A 17,369-nucleotide genomic window follows, 5' to 3' on the forward strand; every position below is an offset into this window, starting at 1 on the left:
GCTACCAACCCAGCAGGCGAGGTCGAGCTGGTTGAGCTGATGCAGAGCCCAAGTCCGAGCGCGGCATTACAACCGAGTTGTATTCCGAGTTGTAATCCCTTGTCCCATTACAAACTGGTTACAACTCGGGTTGTATTCGTTCCTCATTACCCGCGCTCGCCTCCTTGCTTCTCCCTCACTCTGACTCGCTCTTTAACTTCGCTGGACCCGCTGCTACTCTGCTTCTACACTCAACTTGATTCTCTTGCTTGCTTAGTCAGCCCCCGCTCGACCCGGCTCGCTCACCTCATCCCGGTCCCACACTTTCCCCACCGCACACCTCCTTGCCCTCTCTCTCGCTCTCCTGCTAGACCACCTGCGCACTCATCTGACGCACCATGACCTCCTTCCCACCCCCCTTCACCCCGCGCACGCTCTCAATTCCGCACTCCCTCTCCCCCTCTCTCACGCCCACCACCCTCTTCGCACAAGTCTCCTCGCCCCCGACCGCCGCGCCCGACTCGCCCGTCCTCGTATTCATCCACGGCTACCCGCAAAACCATACGCTGTGGGCCCCGTTGATGCGGTGGTACGAGGAAGGGGGAAGCGAGGTGTTGAGGAAGTTTAGGGTCGTCGTGCCGGATCTCCCGGGGTGTGTCCGCCATCCTCAACAGCTCAGCTTGATCTCCACTAGCTAGGTCTGGGCTGATAGAAGGTTTGGAATCGCAGCTACGGCAAATCCCGCAAGGTCATCTCCTCGGACGGCTCGCACCTCGCCAACAGCAAGCGCGAAGTCGGCAAGGACATGCTCTCCCTGGTCGACGCGCTCTTTCCCTCTTCCCCACGTGTCATCCTCATCGGCCACGACCGCGGCGCCCGCGTCGCCTACCGACTCGCCAAAGACCGACCAGATCGAATCATCGGCCTCAACGTCCAGGACATCGTCCCTACGCCCGTGCAGTTCAAGCGACTCACGTACGACTCGACTCCGCGGCACGTCGCGACGTTCAGGATGTACCACTGGGTGCTCCTCGCTATGCCCTCTCCTTTGCCGGAACAACTCATCTTCTCGACTCCCGAACAATCAGTTTGGTACGCCCGGCACAGCCTCACGAGCTGGTCTGGACCCGCGGCCAAGGCGGTGTACGACCAGGAGTTGATGGATAGCTGGTGTGAGCAATACGCGGACAAGGATGTCCTCCTCGGCGCTCTGGAGGACTACCGCGCTGGAGCGACGATCGACTTGGAACACGACGAAGTGGACGGGGACCATATCCTCTCCCCTTTCTCCCCTCAACAGCCCTCGCGCCTCTCGATCCCGCTCCTCGCACTCTGGTGCCCAGGCCTCCAAGCGACCGGTTCCTCGATCCTCGCCGAACAAGAAGCGGGCGGCGTAGAGGGGATCTGGAAGGCCCGTGGACCGGAGGGGGACAAGACGAGGGCTAAGCAGGTCGAGACACCTGGTGCAGGACATTTTTTGCCGACCGAGGCGAAGGAGGAGGTTGGGAGGGAGATTGAGCAGTGGCTGGCGAGGTGGTTCTGAGCGCGACACATAGTGCAACGGCTGATATCGATGTCGGAGCTTGTGCAAGTAGTCAGTCAGTGCCATTGAGCAGCGTGTCGTTCGTCGTCGCCTTCGTGCGAGGTTGACCTTCGCAACTCGCGCTGGAACGTCCCTCCTTCCGCTTCCTCGCCCGGCTCGCTCTGGCAAAGCCTCGCACAGTGCTGTAGACACTCCCAGCTCACCTCGGCGCCCTCTTCGCTGTCTTTGTCGTCCCCGCACCTTCACCTCGGCTCGCCTCCACTCCGCCAACACCTCTTTCGCTCTTCCCACTCACTCTCGCACACCTTTGAGCACCCGCAACAATGACAAAGACAGTCCAAATCGACGCACACACCACCGTCCCCGTCCCCGGCTTCGGCGCGATGGGTGCGCACCCTCCTCCTCCTCCTCGCGCCTCCACATCCTACTGACGCGTTAAAACGCAGGCATGTCCGCATTCTACGGCCAAATCAACGACGACGAGTCGAAAGCTACTCTGCGCAAAGCGATCGAGATCGTGCGTCCCGATTCCTTGTCCTCCTCGAGAGCGAGTGCTGAGGGTTGGTGTTGGTGCGAGGACAGGGATGTACGTGCTGGGATACGTCGAGCATGTATGGGTGGGGACATAATGAGAAGATTATTGGTGAGGTCTTGAAGGAGGGGGACAACAGGAAGAAGGTGCGTACCGTCGTCGACACTCTCCTCGCAACTTCTGGGCTCTGCTCGTGCAATGCTGACGCCCCGCATCGCAGGTCTTCCTCATCTCCAAGTTCGGCATTAAGCAAGACGGCAAAGGCGGGATGGTCGTTGACGGTCCGTCCCTCCCACTCTCGCTCGTCCTCCTCTCCCACTGACTGAACCCTCGACTCGCAGGCTCGCCTCAGAACGTCATCGACGCGCTCGATCAGTCTATCAAAGACTTGGGCGGCCTGTACCCCGACGCGTACCTCCTTCACCGCGTCGACAAGAATGTGTGAGTAGACATCTTTCCGTCGTCCTCCCAGCTCCCTTCGGGTCCACTGACGGTGCAGCGTGCGCATTCTTCCACAGCCCGATCGAGGAGACCGTCCGGGCGCTCGACGCCCTCCGCAAAGAAGGCAAAACGAAATACATCGGTCTCTCCGAAGTACGTCTCCCTCCCTCCCCTCTCCCCGCCCTTTCCACTAACCTCTCACCCGCAGTGCTCGGCCGCGACCCTCCGTCGCGCCGCCAAAGAAGCCCAGATCGACTTCGTCGAGATCGAGTACTCGCCTTTCGAGTTGGTTATGGAGAGGAATGGAGTTCTTGAGGCGTGTAGGGAGTTGGGGGTAAAGGTGTTGGCTTATTCGCCGCTTGGGAGGGGTACGTCTGCCTTCACCTCTCCCAGCCAACAGATCTCGCCATCGCTGGCGCTAGACCCGTTCTTCTGATCGACTTCCGCCTCACCACCCACGCTTCGCTAACTCTCCCCTCGGCCTTCGCGCGCGCAGGCTTCCTCACCGGCCGCTACAAGAAGCCCGAAGACTTCTCTCTCGCCTCGGGCGATTACCGCGCCGCCTTCCCGCGCTACACGAAAGAGAACTTTGACCGCAACTACAAGATCGTCGAGGTGCGTCCTCGCCGCTCACCTCTTCCGGTCAAGGTCCCTTCTCGTGCGGGGAGGCACTGATGGTGGGTTCCTGTGACGCCGGCAGGAACTTGAGCGCCTGGCGGAAAAGAAGGGATGCAAGTCGGGCCAACTTGCTCTCGCTTGGCTCATGGCTCAAGGGGACAACATCATCCCCATTCCGGGCGTGCGTACCCACCTCCCTTCCACCTCCCTTCCTTGAAAGCTGACGAGGAGGAGCGCAGACCAAGAGCGAGAAGTACCTCATCGAGAACTTCGCAGCGAGGGAGATCGATCTCTCGGCTGAGGAAGTTGCTGAGATCCGCAAGGTGTGCGAGGAGAATGCACCGGTGGGCGATAGGTATCCCGAGTCGGCGATGCACACGCTCGACGGGTAGAGCAAGGCCAGGGAGACGTAGACTCGCAAAGTGGTGGGGTTGAAACGAATGTGAATTGTTCGGTACTGCTGCTTCTTTTTGCGACGCCGGGGGGATGTCTACCAAGGTATAAAGCGAGAAGAAGGGGAGTCGGGGAATCGAAGAAAGGAGAGGTGAACGAAAGAAGAGGTGGAGCGCGCCTACTCGCCCAGCGCGTCCCGAACCTCCTTGCGCCACTTCCGCTGCAGCGTGACGCACTCGAGGAAAATAGAGTACTTGGCCTGGAGGAGCTTGAGCTCCTTGTCGGACGCTTGGGGCGCGATAGTCGAGCCGGGGCGGGTCATGCGGATCTGCGAAAGTCGTCGCAAATCGTCAGCCTACTTCGCTGCAAATCAGCAGCGCATGCAACCACAAGAGACGCTCGACGCACCATAATGTCCCACAGCCGGTCCTTCATGCCATACGAGCTCTTCTCCGCCTCAGCTTGCGAGTCGAGCGTCTTGCGGAGCCGGTCGGCTTCTTCCGCCGCTGCCGCGCCGAGCATGGCACTGCCGAGGACGACGGATGCGGAGGAGGAGTAGGGGAGCTGGACCGGCATGTTGCAGATGTCGGCGATGAGGCTGCGGTAAATGAAAGTCTGTCAGCTCCCCCACGGGAATTATACATGCGCGTCTCGTAACCTGAGCAGGCCCGACACGCAATCATCTCAGAGAGGAGACTCACGTCATGAGGAATCGGTTCTTGACGAGTCTGTACACACGGGACAAGATGAAACAGACGTCAACCTCGCACATAAGCGCAAGCGGGAAGGCCTTCACAACCGTCGACGTACCCTCCACTCATAAAGATGCTCTCAACCTTGTGTCCGCTCTTGTTCATCTCGTCGATAATGTGCTTCGTCTGCAAAGCGATCGCCTCGCCCGTCGCGTAGTACCGGAGAGCGAGGTCGCCGATGGTCTTGTCGAGCTGCATGCCGATGAGCATGCCGCGCATGTCGACGTCGGCGAGGGGCGAGCGGTTGCCTGCGGAGGAAGCGTCAGTTATCGAGACTGGAGAAATTCAGGGAGGACGACATCGATGCCAGGAAACGGCGGCCGGCATCCGCGCGATCTCGCTCAGCCTCGAGAAAGGTCGACGCACCGTGCAAGTCCGGGTACAGGTACATGTCCCTCGTCAAGTAACTCATGAACGGGACGCCCTTCTCCTTGACCATCTCCTCGAGGATCTCGGTCAAGAGGGAGAAGTGGTTCGTGCCCTTCTCCTTCGCGAGCTGCTTGAGCTTGTCCGACGCGGGGTGCGTGTCGATCATGAAGTCGAGGAGCTGGCCGGTCGAGGATTGGCCGCCTTCGTTCATCCAGTCTGCGATCCACGTTCGTTTGCGGTAGCGTCAGCGGGCCGTCGCTACGCCGACGCGAGCGAGGAAGCGCTCGACGCACACCCAGGGAAGACAGCATGCTTGTATGGCCCCCAAACACCCTTGACGAACACGGCCTCCTCGCTCTGAACGATATGGCACGTGCTGGTTCCCGCGATAGCAGCAAGTCGGTGTGCGGCGTCATCGAGCGTCGTAGTCTTTTGACCTTCCATCGGTGCGGCGACCGTACCGATCCAGCCGGCGTACCTGCACGACCCGTCCTCAGCAAACGAGCGAGCGAGAGAAGGCGAACAGACTCACGCATCGATGACCGCGCTTCCGACAGCCGTTCCTTCCTTCAAGCCGAGCTCCTCAGCCGCCTTCTTCGAGAGACCTCGGCCGACGGGCTGGCCGGCGGTGAGGATGAGGCCGTTCTTGCCCGGGAGGCCGCCGACTTGCACGAAGTCGTTCTTGACCTGCGCGGAAGGCGAGATTGTCAGTTCGCGTCTCCAGTAAGGAGCCTGAGATGCAGGCCAGCTGCGAAACTCGAGCGCAACAAGCACGCGCGTGACCGACGACTCACAAACTCCTCCAACCCAATCTGCTCAAAGAACTCCCTGTTCCACCCCTCGCTCCCCTCGACGCCCGGCGGAACGTACGAGCACTTGCACCCGAGCGAACAGTTGGATCGGGCGAGGTCGCCGGTCGCGCGGTAGGTGAGCCAGTCGGGGAGGTCGAAGAACATGCAGGATGTGAAGAGGGAGGACGGCATGTGGTTCTTGAGCCAGAGCATCTGTGTGTCAGAGGAGTGGCAGATCACCGTCAGTCTCGCTCGCAAGGGAGTGGAAGACGGGATCCGCTTGCTTGGACGCACCTTGGGGATCTCCATCTCGAGCGAGATCGTGTTGCCGACGTATTTGAGCCAGGGACTGAACAAAAAGCGACGCGTCAGTCTTACGCGGCATGCAATCAGTTCGAGCCGGCAAAAGAACACCCGTCTCCGCTTCACGAAGCGAGACAAGTCTGTTCGCTAGGACTCGACAAGACTGCTGCAGACGCACCTTTGAGTCGAGTTGATAAGCTTGGCTTCCTTCGATGCTCGGTGGTCTGCGTGGACGGTGCAGCAAGGGATGAGCAGGGCGTACGCGGTGAAGGCAAAGGGAGAGGAATCGGTACGCACCCGCCCACAAGATGATATCCCTCACTTCCGCCTCCTTTGCCGCCTGCTCGCTACTCCATGAACCAGGCGTGACGGGCACAGGCGCTCCCGAGTCGAGCTTGGCGGCGACGAGCGAGCAAGTCGCGTCGAAGCCGATTCCGCGAACCTGAGCCGGGTCGACCTTGGAGTCGCGCAGGACGTCCTTGCAAGCGGACGAGATGCAGTTCCAGACTGTTTACATTGACGAGTAGCGCGCGAAGCCAGGTCAGCGCCGAACTTCGCCTCCTCGTTGTGGGGGTCGCGGTGGGAGGGGGAGCGTGAGGACTCACTCTGGGTCGAGGACTGCTCAAAGATGTCCTTGTCGCGGTCATCCCTCCACGTAGTCGTGTTGTACGTCGACTCTGCGACGATATCTCCCTCCGCCGAGACGAGCGCCGCCCTTGCCGACCCTGTTCCACTGCGAGCGATGAGAAAAGCGAACGGGTGAGCGGCGAGCGCTGGGACTGAGCGGGTGGGCTGACTGACACGTCTACGCCGATGTAGTAGCTCGTCGATGCAGCCATGGTCAGTCTGTGAGCTGTGCGAGCGAGCGTGAGCACGTCGACGAGGAGGAGAGGAGCGCCAGCCGAACCGAAGCGGCGACGTCACTGTATGCGAGAAAAACAGCACGGACAGCGTCGTAGGCGACTCTGTGCAGTCGTAGAGTCTGTTTGAACAATTGGGAAGCGGAACGGAGGTGAGAGGCGAAGCGGGAGGAGCGGACGAGGACGAGGTGTCGGGCGACAGTATTCGTTACAACAACGCTGACGACGTCGAGACACACTCTAGAAGTTAAAGGCGTCGAACGAGAACTCGGCGGGAGCCTTCGCCTCGACCCTCACCGTCTTGACGACCTCCCTGAACTGCTTCCGCTGCCTCTCCCTTTCCTCTGCGTCCTCGCCTTCTGCTTGGACCGGCGCGGGAGAGGCGACTCGGCTGGGCATGTTGGATGGCGGGAGTGAGATGTCGAGTTTGGTTGAGCTGAGGAGGAGAGAGTGCCGGCGAGTGTGGGCGCCGAGGAGAGAAGGTCGACAAGGGGCGGCAGAGGCAGAGGGCGGCGCGAATTGCCAGGTGCGCAGGAGGTTGAGAGCGAGAACGTGGCAACCTGTACAGGAGGTGACAGGGTGAGATAGCGTCAGCCAGGAGGGAAGAAGGTGGACTCACCCATGCGGCACAGGATGCGCGAGATGTGCAAGACAAACTGCGTAGCGAGAGGTCATGAGCGCGCTGCATGGCAGTAGAGATGTACGCTCGGCTCACGTTGAACTCGGTCTTGCCGGGCACGGCGATCGCACCCTTGACCGTCTGGAGCGACCAGCTCCGCAGCTGGGCGAACAGGAAGACAAGTGCCGGGTCTTCGCGCGCCGGGCTCGAGACGACGGGTAACTTGTACGGCAGGCGAGTGGCGAGGTCGGAAAGCGGTGTCTGCGAACGAGGCGTTAGTTGGAAAGGCGAGGATGGGAATGAGGGACGCACGACGATAATCTGTACCGCCAGATCCCGCCTGCCCAGCATCCACAATGCCCAGCTCCCAAGCCACCGATAGCCCTTCGCAAAGGCCAGCGGAACGACCGTCTCCTCCAGTAACGATCGCAAGACAGGTCCGTCGTCGCCCCCTTCGTACGTCCGCGCGAGCGCAATTGCAAGCTGGAAGTCGTCGAGTTGACGGATACAAACGCTGACGGCATCTTTGAGACTGCCGCCGAGGAGGAAGAAGGCAGCGGCGAAAACTGCGGGGAGGAGAGTTAGCGTTGAGAGAAGAGGCGTCGCGGGAGTCACTCACGGAAGCGCTGCTTGCTCATCAATGCAAACGCATTCTTCAGCGCCGCCGACTTCCACCTCGGCTCGTCAAAGTCGTTCGACAAGAACTTGATCATCTGGCGTTGCTCGGCGTGCCCGCTGGCCTGCTTCCAGAAGGTCGTGACGATGTGTCGCTTCTTGAGCGCGAGGTAGAACAGCATCGCCGAGATTGGGTCGCGGTCTTCTGCGTCGGGCTTGCTGAACTCGGTACGGCCGATCGACTCGATGGTGCGGACCTGGCGGAAAGGGTCCGAGTCAGCGGCGCGAGAGTAGCGAAACCTTCGGCGAGCTCACCAAGACCTCGGGCGACTTCAGCCACAGCGCGACGCCCAGCGTCCTCGCCGCGGCCCACGTCAGCTTTCCCCCGCTTGCCTTCGTGCATTCCTCGAGCAAGACGTCCTGGTTCTCGCTATGGAATGCCCAGACCATGTCGCGGTACTGCAGGCGAGGCGTCGGCTTCTGATTGCCGGAGGGTGTAGAAGAGGGCGGAGAAGCAGGCGACGTGTTGTAGAGGAAGAAGGATCGCATCGAAATGAGGAAACGGACGCCGTTGTCGTCGAGTGCGAGCGTGCGACTTTGTGTCTGCATGATGAATCGCTCAGCACTGTGACGGCCAGATCATGCGTGCTTGCTCACCTCGAAGACGGTCTGAACTAGGACGGCGAGATGCTCGTGGTCGAGCTTGTTGAGGCCATGAAGGGAGCGACGGCGCAATGCAGCCAAGAGTCGCGAAACGTCGTCGGCGGAGAGAGAGGGACGCGGTTCGGATCTATACAATCCGAGTTTCAGCAGCAAATCAAAACGCGAGGAGATGCTCGACGCACGAGGAAGAGGAGGAGCCGGAGGTGGTGAGAGCGGCAAAGATGTCATGCGAAGCGCTCTTCTTCTGCTCACGCATAATCAATCAGTTCACGTCGTCAGACGTGCAATGAGCCTGACGAACCTTGGTACTGCGATGCGGGTTTCGAAGGAAGGCGTCGAGCGTAAGCTTCTGCACGCCCTCCTTCATCGGCACGGGCGTGAGGTGTCCGTCCATCGTGAGCTCGGCTGCGAGGCCAACGAGCACTTTGACGACGACGTCGAAGAGGCCTGCGTAGCAGACGCGCATTAGCGGCTGACTCTAGGCGTTGAGCGAGTCTTGACGAACCTTGCAGGAGAGCCTGGAACAGCAGTTGAGGGTGATGGAGCGGCAGAGGGGCACAGAGGCTCGCCGCGAGTCGATGTGCGTCTTGATGGCCTGCGTCGAGCTTCGAAGAATAGAAGAAGAGGTGGTCTGCTGCCGCGACGGCGAGACCGGTTGCAAGCCAGCGGACGTTCGTGATGGGCGCAGGCAAGACGCTGCCAGGGAGCGGCGTTAGCGTCGGAGGGAGAGGAGCGAAGGAGAAGCGTACTCGTCTATCCGCACGGTCGCATAGGTCGTCCAGCTCGGTCGTCCTGTCAGGTCGTCTAGCCGTTGCGCACACCAGAGCGAGACCTCCTTTGCTGCCGCAACCGCGAGAGTTCGCCCGTCGACCGACCATTCGAGCTTGACGAGGGGGTCGCTAAGCGAGGGAATCGTCAGTGGACGGCACTGTAGAGGAGAACGAGGCGGTACGCACTCGAGTGCTTGCGAGAACTGCTCGCCTGAGCTGAATTCGGACGCCTTTGGATTCCAAATCGAGAGTCGTGGTCGGTCGTCGTCCTCGAGCGAGACTGCGAAGCGCGGGGAGGTTAATGGGAGCCGAACAAGCGAATTCAGCAGGAGACGCACCGAACGCCGACGTCCCATCCCAGCTGCACGCGATCGCCTGCACCTTCTTTAGTCCCGTCTTGACCGTCCCATCCGGGTACCACCCCTCGTACGGCTCGGACAAGCGCGTCGACCAGCGATGCAGCGTGCCCTCCTCGTCAAGCAGTACGACCGAAACCTCGTCGACAACTTCCAAGCCGGGCTCGATTGGAACAGGCGAAGCGAGGGTGTAGCGAGTCGCGCCCAAGTCGTGAGAGGGACCGTCCGTGAGGCTCTTCGACGGGTAGTGGTAGATCCAGGTGCGGATGACCGACTCGGAGGTGACGCCGACAATGGTCGTGCTGAGTGAGTCTTCGTTCGTGCGGACGACGAAAAAGGTCAGGGCGTCGTCCATCGAGACTGGTGACTTGGCGGCGGTAATGAAGCGTAGTTGACCCGAGCGGCGGAACTTGAGAACCTGGACCCGGTCGCCTGACGCAGATGCTATCACTCGACCTGCAAGGCTGTGCGTCAGTACGGACGAGCTCTTCGAGTAGCGGACACTGAGCGCACCTCCTCGCCATGTCGCGATCTTCGCATCAGGAGGCAGATGCGCGTCCGCTACGAATGATTCCGTCACAACCTCGTCGTCACCCATCTCCCAGCTTTGTATCCGCCCGTTCTCTCCCAGCACAAGAACCGCCTCGCCGTCTCCTTTCAGCGTCGGTCGAAGCTGGCGAATCCGGCCGACAACGCTGACTGACGGTGCGACAGGCGAACCGTGGAAGACCGGCTTCGTCGCTGCGATAAGTCGCGATGTTGGCACTGTCGCGCGGGAGTGAACGAAGGTGCCGCGGGAAGAGCGGCCGATGAGGTGGAACGAAGCTGGATCGCTGCGAGATGGGAGGAGGTGCGGGTAGCGGAAGTTGGGTAGCTCGGTCGGCTGGAAAACGTTCTCCTGCAGGACTTCCGTTGTCTGCGTCAGGCAGGTTGGTGGTCGGCAGTCGAAATTCTGCGGCAATAGTGGTCAGCGAACGCTTAGTTGCGAGACGATCGAGGCAAGCTCACCGAGACAGTCGTCAGGTGTACAGACCCGTCAGAGAAGACGGTCACAAAGTCATCCTCCGTCCCGCCTCGCTCAGGATGCTGCGTCCGCTCCATCGGCCGAGTCCGCCAGTACAACGTCGCGAGAGGGAGCTGCTTCGGCAGCGTCGAATGGACATCAAGCGAAGTCCATAGCGAAAAAAAGTCGGGTTCGTCGATCACGCAGCCCCAGACGCGGAAGACGCCGTCGATGGTCTGGGTGAAGAGGACTGGACCGGAGCTGCGAAAACGTGGTCAGCTATGTGACTGGGAGAGGTGATTTGCAGCGTACTCTGCGATGTCGTCGCTCGGACGCCACGAGACGCTGCGAATGCGGACAGAGTGGATGGCGCGAGAGCGGAAGGAGAGGCGGTTGGCGGATGTCGAGGATGCGGGGAGGACATTGATGAGCACGACGGTGCTGCTGGTCTGCGGATTGACAAGCCGTCAGTGTGAGGTTATAGCGTTGAAGCGATATGAGGACCAACCGGCGCCACCGTAGCGAGGACGAGTGCCGAGGGGGACAATCGAGCCAGCGAGACTAGTCGGTTCGGCCTACGAGGTTTCGATGTCAGCTTATCGCCGGAAAGAGGTGCCAACAGTCCGGTACGCACGGCAGCGACCCGACGCGCGTCCAGACCGGCAGAGCGCCCCGCTCGTCGAGAGACCAGAGAGTCGCTGCTTCACCCGCAACGACGATCATGCCTGCAGGTGCACGTCGTAAGCGCTTGCAGAGTCATCTGAGCCCCTGAACGCACCCTTGACAAAGTCGATGGCCTGCACGTCGTGCGACACAGCGAAACTCGAGTGGATCCGCCAGGACTGCCCTCGTCCGCTCGTCCAAACGGCTATCCGTCGCCGTGAGACAGCCGTGATCTGTCCGAAGGACTATCAGCGTCGAGTCGGTCATTCAAGAAAGCGCCCAAGCGACGTACCCGTCCCGAAGAGACGTCCACTGCGACCGCATCGACCTTTCCCTCGCCCGCCTGTCCCGGAAACGCCTCTTCGAGCAGCAAGCCCTGCACGAGCTTGCATCCCTCATCCAAAAGATCCACTCTGTCGCCCACGGCAGCCACCTGCGATGCGAGAACCGCTTCATCAGCTCCCACATCGGGTCGTCGAGGGAGGAGGGAGAGAACGCACGAGGACGGGCTTGTGGTCGAGGAGTGCCGCTGCTACCGAGTGAGGACCATTCTCAGGAGCGCCTACAGCCGACTCTTGCAGCACCAGCGATGGCATGCAGCGGTGTGTCGAGCGCGAACCTGCCGCTTCGTCCCTCTCGCTCGAACGAGTCACTCTACACCGCTGAACTGAGCGCTGCTTGAGCTGATCGTGCTCTTTGAGGACTCCTGAACCGACTGGAGCTGCCCATCCTGCTCGCGCTGCGGTGACACTGCCTCTCACACTCGGTTCTCTCCTCGAGATGGACGAAGCTTCCGAGGCTTCAACTAGCGGGCACGCGTGTCCAGGTGCGCCCGAGACACGTCACGGTACGACTCTAGACTAACGCAGACGTGCTGCAGGCTCTCCCTCGACTTCCGGCCCGCGCAAAGTCCCCCGACTCGATTCTCCCGCACCCAGCATAGCACGCGTTGCGACGGCTCCTCCGCTGCCAGCTGAGCTCGTGTGGATTATCGTCGACCTTGTTTGGCACGCCTTTCCGCGAGGCAAAGCCAAGCATGCCCTCTGCAAGATCGCGAGGGTTTCACGGATCTGGCGCGCTCCGGCTCAATACATCATCTTCCACCACATCACGGTCCGATCAAGGGACGACTTGACGCGCGTTGCCTACAGCCTGAGATCAAGCAAGACGACCGGCTGTCTGGTCTATTTCATCTCGTTTCGGCTGCTGGACTCGGGAATCGTGTCGCAGAGGAACCTCGTGTACCTGTACAATCTCTGCTCCGCACTTGTGCGACTCCAACTGACAGGGGATTACCATACTGTTGAGGAGCTTCTCTGGAGCCTCCCTGGATCCCGTGCGTCCCGACACATCGCATATCTCGAGCTTATCTTTATACAATCCCCTCGCCCGGATGACCTGAGTCGTCGCCCTTACCTTCGCATTGCGGAGTTTCCTTCCCTCCAGCGCTGGTACATTACCGCCCCAGACTCTATCGCCATGATCGGGTTCTGCGAATCCGGCAAGCTATACCTCAAGCACCTGTCGCTCGGCTCGCTCCGCAAAAACCGCTACCGCACGGATGCATTTGCCTGGTTTGCCAAGGTAGTCGACAGTTCGCGTCTCAAGACCTGTTCAGCCCCGCTTCGCCGCCTTGCCGACCACCTGAATAAGGCCTTGCGCGTCGGCAAAAGCCTAAAGGAGCTGTACCTCCTCGACGTCTTGCACGAGGACATTCCCGACAAGGTCATTGCCTACGTCAACTCGCCCGTCCTGCGCCTTCTTACCATCTCCACAGCTTCGAGCGCCGACTCCACATGCGTCAAAGGCAGACCCCTTCAAACCCTCCTCGAAGCCCTCGCCCCGCCAGGCAACAAGAGGCCGGCGCTTGAGATCGTCATCCTCGACTTTCCCTTTGACCAATCCAATTCGAGCCGGTGGATCTGGAAGACCTTTCTCTGCTGGGCGGGGCGGACCTCATTGCGCGAGATTCGCCGATACGACCCGGACGACAGTAAGGTCGTGCAGACTTGGAGGAAGAAAGGGAGTGCTGCGTCACCTGCGTGGAGGGTGCGTCGAGCCTTCAGGCCTGCCGCATCTTCGTTTGACCTCCTGCTCACATTCGCTGGGCCTACAGCTTCACAACGAGGAACGGATGCGATGATGGCGAGCCACTGTCAAGCTGTACTGTTACTGCTGAACGTCCCTGACCATAGCCCATTCACTGGGCCACACGCCGCAATCCTCGTCCTCGAGACCAGTGCCGGCGTTCTCGCTTGCCGCTGCTTTCGCAGATAGCTAGGATGCGCAGAGAGAACGGTCTCGTACGCCTCGACTGTATCAAGCTTTACGAAGAGTCCTTGGTTGGTGACAGCGCTGCAAACGCTTCGTGAATGCCTCTAAGAGGCATCGCTCCTCGCTGCGTCCCTCTCGCTCGAACAAGTCACTCGACATCGCTGGATTGGCTACCAGGGCTCTTGTCACCCCTGCTGACACTCGCTAGGCATCTTTCCTCGCCTCCCCAGCCTTCCCATGACCTCGCAAGCCCTCGCGTCGTCCTCCTCGCCCCTCCATCAACCAACCGAATCCGACGACCCTCCCGTCCTCAAAGATCCTACTCGTCCCCTTGCGCCGACAGGCAGAAATCCCAACATCAGCATTCCCCACCTCAGCCCGGCATCGCTCGCGCTGCTCAAGCACCTCGCGCAGACGACGGAGCGCTCGCCCAGCCTCGCCGACCGCGAGTTCTACGAGGCATGTTGGGGCAAGCCGAATGGGTTCGTCGTTGATGGAATAGGGTACATTCGCTCGAATTTCGACTTGCCGCGCACGCGGCCGATCATGGTGAGGGAGGACTATGTCACCCTGTACGCACACCTCGAATCGCTGCCCAACAAGCAGAACACCGACGCCATAGTCGGATACGGGTCTCCCGGTATCGGTAAGCTCGTCCGTCCGCTGCGAAAAACGACTGCTGATTCCGCGAACTTGCAGGAAAGAGCTGTTTCCTGCGGTACGCCGCCAATCGACGAGCGGAAGAATGCCGGCCTATCTGCTGGCTGCGAACGCCGACATCAAACCTCGTCATGATGACCAACGAAGGTCTGTTCGCCGTCGGCCCAAAAGTCCTCCCGACGCTCGAATTCCTCGTTCCTCCCTTCGTCCTTCTGGACGCGTGTGACCCGAGCGACGTCCTGCCCGCCGAAGTCTACCTCGGCCTGTCCTACCCGTCCGTCTTCATGTGCTCGCTGAACGACTCAGGGTATTCGGGTTACTTGAAGGAACGGCTCGCCCGTGTCTTCGCGTTCGACCCGATCCACCGCCACGAGGCTCACCAATACATGTGCGTCAATCTCAGTCATTTGGTGATTGGCATGAGCTGATTTAATCGATGTGCAGCACGCTCCTGGCGGAGCTCGCGTCGCAGGAGAAAGAAGCCCTGAATGTCCCACTCTCCTCCATCCGCCCTATCGCCACGCTGCAACGGCATACGACCCCCGACCCCCGCGTCCCAGACTACATCCGCAAGCTCATTGCCAAGTCATCGTCGCCCAGCACGACAGTCGATATTGACCCTCCGCGAACTGCCGACTCGCCGACTAATACAGCCGCATCGTCCGCACATCCGCGTTCCGCCTCGACAACGTTCAGCGCGACAACTCCTGCCGCCCCTCCGCGAGCCATGCCGAACGACACGACGCCTTCTGCCGGGCTTCCGCGACTCGCTTCCTCGCCTCATGCCGTCGCCGCTTCTGTCGCCGCTTCAGTCTCGTCGCCGCCTACCGCTATTATGCTTGCCACGGCGCACGACCTCCCTGGTACACTGGCCTCTCAGGCGGACTGGGAGTCGAGGAACATCTGCTCAACCCGTCTCGAGCAACTCCCGACCCATCTCCCGCTCTTACCGCACGTTCAAGCGTTCTGGGTCGAGCAGTCCCGGTTGAAGGACGTGTATACCCCTTTGGAGGTCTTCGGGAGCGTCGGTCCAACCTTCCGCGACATTTTCGAGGTCCCGAAGACGACTGGGAACCTGGAGGACGACTTCTTCGGCAGTCCAGTTCCTGCAGGACCGATCCACGAACTTGCGCCCGTGCTTGGCGCAAACTCGACGCCTTCGCCGCACACGACGCCGTCGGCTCAGCAGCTGACTGCATACCACCAGCATCTGTTCGAGGTTCCGATCACAAAGAAGCTCACCAGAACGCCGATGATGAGCTCTTTGTTGGCTCCCCTTGACACCTCCCCCTCCGCATCCTCCTTGGGATAGAGCTGCAGACAGAGCTCAGCCAACATCAACTTCTCGTCCTCTTGTACGAGCCACCCTCGATACTCGTCGTCCCGTTCTAGGATGCAGTTATCCGCTACTCCACCCTTGCCCACACCTGCCTCTTCTCCGTCACCGAACCCTGCATTGCAAGGCACAGAGAGACTGACGATCTTGTACGCCGCCCGTGCAACAAGCTTTACGAAGCCTTGTTGATAGCACTGCAATCGAATGCTGCAACGCCTCGCGAAACTCCTCTTCGCTCTTCGCTTACGATCTTACGCTCGAGTGGACCGCCGGTTCTGCTGTGTCCGCGGCGAAGCTATTGCTGAGACGATTCGACCGCCGCTTGACCCGCACGACGCGCCCGCACACCCGTCTGTCGTCCCCACGAGATGAGCGAACCAGGTCCTTCTGCTCGCCGGGAGCGCAGGCAAGGTGCGCGACACGCTTTCTGAGCCCAATGTGAGGCTGACTTCGCTCACACAGCCGTCAACTTGCCACGCGCCGCCAGACGAGTACCTCCCCCTCCTCCGATGCCTCTCGAGCCTCCCGAGAACACTGCGCCACTCAAGCCTGCGCCGAAACTGCCAGCCGAGCTGATTCAGAGCATCGTCGACTACGCCTGCGAAGACCTGCAACCCTCGGCGGAGCGGAAGACCTGTCGCAACCTTGCGCTCATCGGTCGGGACTGGCGCGAGATCGCACAGCGACGAATCTTTCGCGAAGTCGCTATCGCCTCAACCGACACTCTCGCACGAGCGGCAGCGATCTTCTCGAATTCTCCTTGCGCCGTCGGTCGGTTCGTTCGCGACCTCGCCCTCCACTTGACGCTTGAGGAACCGCGCCAGGAAGACCTCGCGCAGCTCTACGAGACCTGCAACGGGCTGAGCAGCCTGAACTTGACGGCGAATCACGAAAACATGTGCACGCTCGTGTCGTCCTTGCTCTCGACTCCGGCAGGACGCGCTGTCGGCGTTATGCGATTGCGACTCGCAGAGTATACGACTCCCGCCGTCGACCTCTCCATCTTTGACGAGCTCAACTCCCTTCCCAACCTGACGCGGTGGCAGACTGTCATTGCCGATGCTCTTACGCTCAGCAACTCGCGCATCAACGGCCACCTCTTCCTCACGCAACTTTACATCGGTTTCGCTCCCGTAGGAGATGTGGAGCGCGTTACGAGGCGTCTCGTCAAGCACGGAACGCCGCATTGGGACCTCTCCGAGCTCAGAGCGGGCGACTTGTGCTTCTGGCGACTTGGCAAGCAGGTGATCCAGGCAATCCGAGCGGCTTCGTCGATAACTTCTCTCCGGATCTTCGACTGCAGACGCGGAGACATCGACGACATCTGCGACATTCTCAACGCCTATCCCGTGCTTGAAAATTTCGACATCGAAGGCGAGATGCTCAGTACAAACGAGACGCAACAGCTGTTCGAAGCAATCCCGCGCTCTCTCATCACAGCCAACCTCGAGCTGGGTGGCACCTTCAAGACCGACACCAACCGCCAGCTCCTACACAACTTCCTCCAGATGCGCAAGTCTGCCGCTTTGAGACGCGTTCGCCTCCCCTTTCTGCGCTGCGCCGACTTGTGGACGAAGGACGTAAGACCCGACGGGTCTATCTGGAAGGTGCGTTACAGCGTCCTGTCACTGGAAACATTGACAATGCACTGACAGTCTACATCTGCAGCATGCGCGCATCCAGGAATACTCGACAACTGACGGTTGATCTCGCCTCGACTTTCCGCCTCTCGTGCAGCCGGTTCTCGAGTGTCCTTCATTTCCCAGTCTCTGCGCTCTATGTCATCACTGGCTTTGCGACAGTGCCCAAATGAACTCCTTCGCCCTCGA

At 60.5% G+C, this 17,369-nt stretch overlaps 7 protein-coding genes across 7 annotated transcripts; 5 read left to right on the forward strand and 2 right to left on the reverse strand.

Annotated features, from left to right (window-relative positions):
- Positions 1-377: 377 nt before the first annotated feature.
- Positions 378-1,522, forward strand: RHTO_00948 (alpha/beta hydrolase, epoxide hydrolase-like protein; the record flags this gene model as incomplete). The annotated part of the gene is made up of 2 exons (XM_016414632.1): positions 378-631; positions 709-1,522. The coding sequence occupies 2 exons, from the start codon at positions 378-380 to the stop codon at positions 1,520-1,522; spliced, it is 1,068 nt and encodes a 355-aa protein (XP_016273313.1).
- A 323-nt stretch (positions 1,523-1,845) lies between these two features.
- RHTO_00949 (pyridoxal 4-dehydrogenase) lies at positions 1,846-3,505 on the forward strand (the record flags this gene model as incomplete). Its single annotated transcript, XM_016414633.1, has 10 exons — positions 1,846-1,909; positions 1,969-2,039; positions 2,105-2,200; positions 2,275-2,335; positions 2,396-2,495; positions 2,573-2,648; positions 2,704-2,863; positions 2,992-3,110; positions 3,196-3,294; positions 3,353-3,505. The coding sequence occupies 10 exons, from the start codon at positions 1,846-1,848 to the stop codon at positions 3,503-3,505; spliced, it is 999 nt and encodes a 332-aa protein (XP_016273314.1).
- A 179-nt stretch (positions 3,506-3,684) lies between these two features.
- Positions 3,685-6,560, reverse strand: RHTO_00950 (protein of carbohydrate kinase, FGGY type family; the record flags this gene model as incomplete). Its single annotated transcript, XM_016414634.1, has 13 exons — positions 3,685-3,834; positions 3,915-4,104; positions 4,208-4,234; positions 4,317-4,506; positions 4,625-4,843; positions 4,921-5,105; positions 5,160-5,314; positions 5,422-5,631; positions 5,713-5,767; positions 5,900-5,945; positions 6,019-6,228; positions 6,327-6,454; positions 6,523-6,560. 13 exons carry the CDS (start codon positions 6,558-6,560, stop codon positions 3,685-3,687), a joined length of 1,803 nt encoding a protein of 600 aa, XP_016273315.1.
- A 261-nt stretch (positions 6,561-6,821) lies between these two features.
- RHTO_00951 (WD repeat protein) lies at positions 6,822-11,866 on the reverse strand (the record flags this gene model as incomplete). Its single annotated transcript, XM_016414635.1, has 21 exons — positions 6,822-7,141; positions 7,201-7,237; positions 7,297-7,461; positions 7,513-7,766; positions 7,820-8,072; positions 8,131-8,418; positions 8,473-8,605; positions 8,661-8,722; positions 8,780-8,925; positions 8,984-9,174; positions 9,228-9,377; positions 9,435-9,528; positions 9,587-10,060; positions 10,118-10,556; positions 10,613-10,868; positions 10,920-11,056; positions 11,116-11,182; positions 11,242-11,332; positions 11,386-11,503; positions 11,563-11,703; positions 11,771-11,866. 21 exons carry the CDS (start codon positions 11,864-11,866, stop codon positions 6,822-6,824), a joined length of 3,912 nt encoding a protein of 1,303 aa, XP_016273316.1.
- Positions 11,867-12,050: 184 nt separating this feature from the next.
- RHTO_00952 (uncharacterized protein) lies at positions 12,051-13,413 on the forward strand (the record flags this gene model as incomplete). The annotated part of the gene is made up of 3 exons (XM_016414636.1): positions 12,051-12,096; positions 12,151-13,319; positions 13,387-13,413. 3 exons carry the CDS (start codon positions 12,051-12,053, stop codon positions 13,411-13,413), a joined length of 1,242 nt encoding a protein of 413 aa, XP_016273317.1.
- Positions 13,414-13,781: 368 nt separating this feature from the next.
- RHTO_00953 (uncharacterized protein) lies at positions 13,782-15,516 on the forward strand (the record flags this gene model as incomplete). Its single annotated transcript, XM_016414637.1, has 3 exons — positions 13,782-14,190; positions 14,244-14,592; positions 14,649-15,516. 3 exons carry the CDS (start codon positions 13,782-13,784, stop codon positions 15,514-15,516), a joined length of 1,626 nt encoding a protein of 541 aa, XP_016273318.1.
- A 392-nt stretch (positions 15,517-15,908) lies between these two features.
- RHTO_00954 (uncharacterized protein) lies at positions 15,909-17,247 on the forward strand (the record flags this gene model as incomplete). The annotated part of the gene is made up of 3 exons (XM_016414638.1): positions 15,909-15,951; positions 16,003-17,147; positions 17,209-17,247. The coding sequence occupies 3 exons, from the start codon at positions 15,909-15,911 to the stop codon at positions 17,245-17,247; spliced, it is 1,227 nt and encodes a 408-aa protein (XP_016273319.1).
- Positions 17,248-17,369: the final 122 nt, after the last annotated feature.

Source organism: Rhodotorula toruloides (genome assembly GCF_000320785.1).
Source record: "Rhodotorula toruloides NP11 unplaced genomic scaffold Scaffold11, whole genome shotgun sequence".
Taxonomy (NCBI): Eukaryota; Fungi; Basidiomycota; class Microbotryomycetes; order Sporidiobolales; family Sporidiobolaceae; genus Rhodotorula; species Rhodotorula toruloides.